Genomic DNA, 8,368 nt, shown 5'->3' on the forward strand with positions numbered 1-8,368 from the left:
CAGGTCATATTCCAGGTAATAATGGTCAAGTGCTTTTGTAAATAAAGTAAAATCATTATTGTTTTTGCATAGGAGAAAGGTACAAGTATGGCATGACTTTTGGAACAAGTACACGGCGAGCGGTATCTGAAGTGGCTTAGTTTTAAAAAGTAGAAACAAACACACGATAGAAAAACATTAGATACATGTACATGCAATACTAATAATTTATTATTAATTAATTTTCATTGTTATGTTTCTTGTTGCATAATTATTTTTGGTGGTAAATCTGGAAAATTTGGAGATCCATACAGTATCTTATGAACTTCATTTGTACACTGCAGAGTGAAAATAGTAGACGCAAATACATTGTGTGATTGGACATTAACACTAACTTTTTTTTTCGTATACAAAAGTAGGGCATGAAAATCTGTTTCTTCCATACAATGCTGTAGAGATGAGGTGTCAGTGAATTTCAGTAGATTTGATAATGTCTTGTCTATTTTTGTCCATCCACTTACATGTACATGTAGATCTATTGACAATAATAGCAACTGCAATAATCAACAGAATCTGATATGGTGCTCACTTTTCTGAGCAGGAAGCAGGCTATGAGAATTAATAGCGTCAGGCTTGCATGTAGGTTCACTAAAAGATTTAGCAAGAACTGTAATGCCTTCTAAAAGTTCACTGATGTAAGTACTAGACTTGCTCATTGTTACAGTATTTTCTTTTGGCAAACTGCTTTCTCTTGAGCTGTATGACAGTAAATCTTTTAGCTGTTGTGCATGATTACTTAGCACTAAATCTTGTACAGAACACCCAGGAAATATCTGAGAAACAAGTGGCAAACATTCTGTGTCATCAGGATGCAACAAAAGTGATAAAATAATATCATCTTGTGCTTCAGACACTTTCTAGATTTAAAAGAAATTGGCACTAAAATCTTTTAGATATAACTAACATTTCTTTCGTTTCGTATTCTAGCTCTGCATGTATAGAATCTTGCTGTATGAGGACTGTGGAACAGTGCCATTGTAAAATGATCTTCTGCCAATGACAGCACCTTCTGAGCAAAATCCATCATACCAAGTGTATAGTGAACTACAGCCAGACGATAGTGAAGGCCGCTACTGACACTCAATGACAACTCATATGCAACTTGATAGTCAGCCAATGCAAACCCGTACTGACTTTGCTTATAAAAACAATCTAAAATGGAAGTCATATACATGCATGTAAACATAAATTATGACGTTTGCTTTTACCTCCTCTGTTAATGTATAAACCTGGTTCACTTTTGTCTTCTTTTATGGCCTTGTTTAATAAGGTTAGAGCTTCATTAAAAAAGCCATTTCTGCCAATGATTCTTGTAACAATGGTAATTAAAATTTGTTTACTTACTTAAAACAATTCACAGCAAATTCGTTATAAGTTAATACTAGTTGTTTCGAAGCTTGTTGATATATTGGATCTTCATAGTTATGAGCAATTTTATTCATTGCAGTTAAAAAATCATCAATGGCTTCATTGTAGGAATGTAGTTTACGCTGCAAAGCACCTCTGTATAATGTAAATCAAAGAGCATCACTCATACAGGTACATGTACGGTACATACAGAATAGATATGTTCATGTATTAACCTTAAAATATGATGTTTAGCATTGTGAGGATCTGAATCAATAGCAGCATCTATTTTAAACAATGCTTCTTTTCTTCTGTCCATTAGGCAAAAGTGCAATGCCTGCAAGAATGAAATTACAAGATCAAAGAAATTATAATTAAAAAGTCACTTGTTTGTGTGCATTGTTTGTTCTTTTTTCAAGCTCATTTCTTAATTCAATTGCTTCTTTAGAAGATGAATCAAATTGCAATGCAGCTTGAACATCACAATAACATTTTGTAGCCTAAAAAACCAGAATTAATTAGAATTAATAAATCATCAATCAAAGGATGTACATGTACATGTATACTGTACATTCCCGAAGAGAAGATGAAGCTTTGCTCTCATTAGCAATAAGTCGACTTTGTTTGGTACATCATCTGATATTTTAGTTTTTAAAAGTGTCATTGCTGGTTGGTAATCCTTCAAATGAATGTAGCAAGATATACTAACAATTATGAAACAGGGTTGTCTTACACATACATAAATGAATCATGTTACCATTTGATAAGATAGTGAGGTAAAACATTGTAAACTACATTATAATGGTCCAATGCCTTTTCATACAACCCTTGATCATACAAAGTGTCAGCATAGCAGCCATGAGTAACAGCTAACATTTCCTGTATCATTATGACATGCATTATAGGAAATAATTATAATGATAGCAACAAACTTGTAATAAGTGATCAGATGGAGCAAGACGTAATGCCTTTGTTATATTCTGAATAGCTAATATGTAATCCTTACTCTGAAACAGTGCTTTAGCTCTTAACTGATAAAGATATGGATCTCGAGGATTAAGGACAAGAGCACGGTTAATTCGCTTAATTGCCTGCTCAGGCTTTTGGATAGACAAGAAACTCTTTGACTCATGAATGCTAAGAAAAAAATGTTTATAATTTTATTAAAAATAATAATAATATTATATACATGGATAGCTAGGCAAGTATATTACATAGAAAATCTGCAGCAAAAACAAGAGCAAAAGATCTAGTGAAGGGGAATGTATAGTGCATGTATGTATATATAAACAACAATAAAACTTAGCAAGTGGTAACTTAAACAAGGAGCAAATTAAAACTTACAGACATTCAATCCTGGCTTTCATAATGTCTGAATAACAGTAGGATTCTGCTAAACTACTCTCAACACATTCAGACATGGTTACCATGTATTGCCTTGTAACTATAGTAACTACTACTTACTCACGTGACTCTGCCACGCCCCACAGCATGCTACTTTTTAATAGGTTGATTAGGTTGCTACATTGTATGTACGTGTAGATGCAGTATACTGGATGTGCAATGTCTGAGTGTCCTTTAAGATTTAGTATTGTTGCGAACTGTTCTGTTTCAAAAGCTAGAGCTGCTACAATGTCGCTCCCCCATGCTGTCGTTGATACGCCTGTATTCATGCCTGTTGGTACTCAAGGAACGATGAAAGGTGTTACACCTGAACAATTGAAGGATCCCCTGCTAGATTGTCGATTGATTCTTGGAAATACTTATCACCTTGCTAACAAACCAGTGAGTTTTGAAGTGCATCTACATGTAGAATTATATGTACGTCAGCTGAAGATGTTTTGGGCTTGTTAGCGTTTGTTAGGGGGACATAATTAGGAATAGAATTTACAGCATGTGATATCCTAGGGTGTAATGGCTGGAAACTTAAAAGGAAGGTAGTCACTTGTAGCTTAGGTCTTTTGTAGCTGGGTTGAGAAAACAAATGATATGACTTTTGAGCATTATCTACATCTTTGATATTGGATGTTATAAAAGGACAGTCTACACGAAGGTGCTACTCTTCTCTGGACACCGGAAGTGAAGGAAGTCATAGTTTCCCTCAGGCTGTAATGGATAGTCATGCTATTTTACTTATTTCTCTTCCATAGATGCGTGAACAGTGCTGTAACTAGTGCCATTAAGAGAGAAGTTGCTTGTCATAAAGAAGCAATTTTGGTTTTTATGTGCAAAGTTTAAGCAGAGATACAGTACAAGCCAATAAAAACTTCGCGTTCCATTTACGTTGAGCGGCCGTTGGGCATTTCAACGCTATAAAGAAAACGTTTACTTTGGTTTATGGTCTGTTTTTCTATGGAGCACGTTGGCTCAACGTTTTGTCCTTGCCTCTTTGGTTTTCTTTACTCCACAGATGGTACTATGCTCGTTCTTGACTGCTGCTCTGGAGATACTACTGTCATATTAGTTCAGTGTGGACCTCAACTCAAGGAGACGCTGTGTGAAGTCGAGGTGTGAAGTACTCATGTCGTTGGAGGACGGGCTACCACGCTCAGTATAGTCCAATTTACTTCAATTTATTGTGTGATAACATTAGTTATCAGTATCATTATTATATTTCTATCATTATTGTACTCTTACGTTCTAAAACTTGTGTTATATACATGTATATTATAATTTTTTTATTTATGAAAGATGCAAGTGTCATGCATTTTGATCTTGGTACTAGCAGGTCTATAATTACATGATATAATAATATAATAGCTGCTTCTTTGCTTGGCAGAGCACTCTTTCTTGTGACTACTTCTTGTCGTCCTATTGAATTATACAACATGAGAATAAGGTAGGTGAATTATATAAAATGCATGTCGCTACGTTTATGACTTACCTGTCTTGTTTTATCATCAACCATGGCTCATAGTCGTTCTGTAAGTGTATCTAGGAAAACCTTACTCCTAAAGAAACTGTCAGAAAGAGAAAAGTCGAGCAACGCTTGGAGTGTTGTTCATGATAACAAAAACGGTAGTGCCCAGACCCAATGGACCATGAACGGAACAACCACAATAAAAAACGGAAATGGCGCTACCATTTAATCGCCGTTCATCGTAAACAGAATGCGAAGTTTTTATTGTCTTCTAGTGTATGTCACCGTGGAAATTTTTCATTTATTGAAAATTGTTTGGCTTTGATTTTTTGTACAAATCATTCACAGAATACCTGGAACCTTTACAGTCTTTCCACAGACTTATGAAGACCTGGTCTACACGTCCTGCTTGTTTCTATCTTAATGGAGCAGATATAGCTATAGAAAATAATGCTGTAAAGTTAGGCATAATTAGGCCACCTAGAATCTTTGTTTGCAAGAGCTGTTCTTATTTTGCCGCACACGTAGATAACCAACTCCTCTTTTTGATATTACCAAGAATGAGCTTCGTCTGTGCTTCTGTTTAGGAGATACACAACTGTTTACACACCCACCATTTTCACTTTTTAGCCATGGAGCAACTTAGATATTTGTACAAATCATTTGCAGGGGTGCTGGGCCTTTGCCAAAGGGTCTGGTTCTGTACTTACCTTTGCTTAATACATTGTGAGACTCCTCACTTGCTGGGTCTAATTTTATTTCAGTAAATTTCTCCTCAAAATTACAATGTTTTCCAGAAAATGCCTAATTATCAACTTATCAGCTACACGTGGTTCAAATTTTGAATGATTTTAATTATATTCATAAGTCATTAGCAATGAATATCATTTTAATAGTGATGTAACAGGAAATGAAGCCATAAAGGATCTCTTCACAATTGTGTAGCGCCTTCGTGTAGACTGAGAGATTGGAAGTGGTTCACATGATCCCATAGCTACCTGCAAAGCAATGAATAGTGAATGTAAATTTATGGCAATTTGTGTCCAAAGAATTTAATCAATGATGTTTCTATTACCTCGAGAGACAACCAAAAGATTTTCCTGGTTTAGTTGAATGATAGTTTATTACTGATGAAGCTCTTGATGTTAATAATGTTGTATACTGTGTGTACTACGTGTATGTACATGTATGACTATTCATTAAAATAGATAATTACACTTTGAACTCATTATAAATTGACTATTTCTGTGACAACTTGCAAAAACAGTTTGTACCAAAATGTATAGCTCACCATCAAATGATAACAATGAAGCACTATTGCATAATAGGCAGCTGTAAATGCGCATACAGTACATGTACCAACTTATTTTATACTCCTGTGGTAACAATGGAAGCTTCAAAATATGTGACCATAATTGACATAAGGGCCCTTATGGCGGATTTTAAAATTGATCGTTATAATGGAAAATATCAACCTGTGAGTGCTTTGTTAGACAATCATTGTTTCTAAAAGTTTCATAATAACTTTTTGCATCCTGTGGAGTAATTTTATGATAAATGGGGCTCAGGAAGTTGGATTTCTTAGGCTAGAAAGACAAATTTCACTACCCGCCATAAGGTCCCTTTTGTCAATTATGGTCACATATTTGTCGCCTTCTTTTGTACCACTATTAGAGGATCCTACTGTAATGATTACTGCTGTAGTGATTACTAAAGTGCTACTTTGGTGTACTAGTTTTATTTTTATGTGTACGTTGTTCTTTATAGATCACGGGACAAAATAAAATTTTATATGATACAAATGTGGCGGTGCATGTAATTACGCTTCTGGTGCTGCACCACTGAAAATGACCTAGCTTGAATCTTGATAGTATTCCCCTGTTGAAAGTTACTGTATTTCCTCCAAAGAAGCCGCCCTTCGAATAGTAGCCGCATCCAAATAGTAGCCCCCTCTGTGCTGGCAGCAATTGTAATAGTAGTTGCCCTCTAATAGAAGCCACAGTTAATTAAAATTTAATTAATGTTCCATGTGCGCTTGGTCGAGTGCATCTTGTCGTTCTCCGGCAAGACCTATAGTTTCTTTCCTATTAGCAGGTTCATTATTTCCTTGTGGACATGGTGGCTTCTGATAACAGTCTCAATTTCCATGTCTTGCAACATTTAGCTCATGTTTGCTTAATTTCTACACAGTTTTATGCACACATGGTGAGTGATGGGTGTGGTCAGGTGAAGGAGTGACCGACCACGTGTTTGCTATGAGAGAAATAGTAGCCGCCCTCGAATAGTGACCACCCTTGAATAGTAGCCCCGTTAACTTGAGTCGTAATTTGTAGTAGCTGTGGCTAGTAATTGAGAAAGTACGGTAATTCTGATGGAAGACCAACACATGTGTAAAACCACTTTAAGAGACCTGGAAGTTCCATTATTGTTATGATTATGATATTAGTATTATTGCTATCATTGTTACTATTATCTTTTATTATTGTCTTAGGGATGTGATGTTCTGAAAAAGTTTGATGGACTTCATAATTTCATGAGATGGGATAGAGCCTTACTGACTGTAAGCATGTCTGTCTGTCTTTGATGTTGTAATTGTGAGCTATCACACTTTGTAATTGATGTTTTTGTGTTATTGTTAAAGATAGTGTAGCTTCTGATGTGAGCTTGTACTAGTGTTATGTACTTTAACTAAATATTGGTATAATTATGACTGAAGTTATGTAACCTGTTACACAATCAAAAAGTAGGTTTTAACCTGATTTATAACTAACCACACCTATCTTTTACAAAATAGCAGGCTCTGTAGGCTGTAGGTAGGAAATGGCTCTTACTGCCAATTTAGTCAAAATCAAAAATTCTTCAGTAAACAGTAGAATGTGTATTTTACTTTCAAAAAATTGTTTAGATGACAGTGGTACCTTTTAAGTACATGAAAAGTAAGAAAACAAGATTACTTAGGATTCTAGAGCAGATGTGTATAAAGTAACGGAAACAAGGACAAGTAGACTAAAGTTTAGTGTTTTGAGATTAACAATCACAGAGTGTTTATTGTTTATGTACACGTACATTGTTTGTTATCTGCACTGGTCTCAGCTGTAGGTAACTTCATGCGATCACATGTATCACAAGTGTCAGACCTAGGGTATTCAAAGTGAACGTTCAAAAATTTCATGTTAATAATGTTTAGAAACAATAGTTTTCATTGCCGATGAATCCGTAGTATCATCATTCACCAGCCTCTTTTTCTTTCAGATACTCTAAATACTCTTGGCTGTGCTTTGTAAGAAATAATTGATACTTTCTCTCTGTAGACAAATCTGCAGATAGGTACTTTGGATTGGAGTTTTTGTGATGAAAATTATGGCTCTGTCTAGCAGGAAATTATATGATGTGATCTTGAACTTTCTGATAAAGTTCTGATAATTTTTGAGGGTAATTTTCATGCTCCCACAATGGTCTGGTTCTGGTGACAATGACCCAGCAGAAATGTTCCTTCGGAGTCTTTTTTATCAAAACCGTGAATCAGAAAAAAAGCCTTTTGACACATTTTCACATTAATCCCCTTTTCATTCTTAACATTGTACTCAACACATCTGCTGGGGTCAACCTATCTTTTTTCCATTGTTGCTGGTGCTAGGGTTTTGCTTTTTTGTGGCCTGATGATTTTTTTGAAAATTTTTGAATAATAAGTCCCATCAAATAAACGTTCTGCTTATCATATAAATCCTCACCCTCTTTATTCCTGTCTTATTACTTCTAACTTCTTCCAATGCTCCAACATTTTCTTTAGAAGCCAGTTCAACTATAGATACAAGAGGTACTTCTAATGATGCTTCCAAAAACTTTGCCATTTAATTATACACAGCCACACAATATTATTGAAGGTGTGGCTGGTTATAAATTGGTGGTATCTCGTGAGAGTGAGTTATTGAAATTTCTACTTCAAGATTGACTTCGAAACTTTACTACATGCATGTAGAAGCTTAATGATAGAAGCAGTAATCAAAGTGAAAAAGTGAGATCATGAAATACGTTTTTACACCCTTTTTCACCGAGCATTCAATTAGAGGGTTATTTTTACACTGTTAGGCTAGTTTTGTCTAAAATTGATACTTGTGAAAA

At 35.2% G+C, this 8,368-nt stretch overlaps 2 protein-coding genes across 3 annotated transcripts; one reads left to right on the forward strand and one right to left on the reverse strand.

Moving 5' to 3' along the window:
- Positions 1-136: 136 nt before the first annotated feature.
- On the reverse strand, positions 137-2,837 carry LOC100641925 (tetratricopeptide repeat protein 16-like). The gene is made up of 12 exons (XM_011404447.2): positions 2,731-2,837; positions 2,319-2,523; positions 2,144-2,265; positions 1,958-2,090; positions 1,773-1,886; positions 1,623-1,723; positions 1,384-1,542; positions 1,248-1,336; positions 944-1,191; positions 569-896; positions 375-514; positions 137-317 (listed from the first exon to the last, which is right to left on the reverse strand). The coding sequence occupies exons 1-12, from the start codon at positions 2,814-2,816 to the stop codon at positions 231-233; spliced, it is 1,812 nt and encodes a 603-aa protein (XP_011402749.2). The 5' UTR covers positions 2,817-2,837; the 3' UTR covers positions 137-230.
- Positions 2,838-2,884: 47 nt separating this feature from the next.
- Positions 2,885-6,910, forward strand: LOC109580807 (queuine tRNA-ribosyltransferase catalytic subunit 1-like). Of its 2 annotated transcripts, none has more exons than XM_019994359.1 (2): positions 2,885-3,171; positions 3,797-4,125. In XM_019994359.1, the coding sequence occupies exons 1-2, from the start codon at positions 2,929-2,931 to the stop codon at positions 3,848-3,850; spliced, it is 297 nt and encodes a 98-aa protein (XP_019849918.1). In that variant the 5' UTR covers positions 2,885-2,928; the 3' UTR covers positions 3,851-4,125. The 2 variants fall into 2 exon arrangements, with proteins under 2 accessions (XP_019849918.1, XP_019849917.1); XM_019994358.1 differs by lacking the exon at positions 3,797-4,125 and adding an exon at positions 6,738-6,910 and having other exon boundaries at positions 2,887-3,171.
- The last annotated feature ends 1,458 nt before the right edge of the window (positions 6,911-8,368 follow it).

This window comes from Amphimedon queenslandica, unplaced genomic scaffold, assembly GCF_000090795.2.
Source record: "Amphimedon queenslandica unplaced genomic scaffold, v1.1 AMPQUscaffold_13475, whole genome shotgun sequence".
Taxonomy (NCBI): Eukaryota; Metazoa; Porifera; class Demospongiae; order Haplosclerida; family Niphatidae; genus Amphimedon; species Amphimedon queenslandica.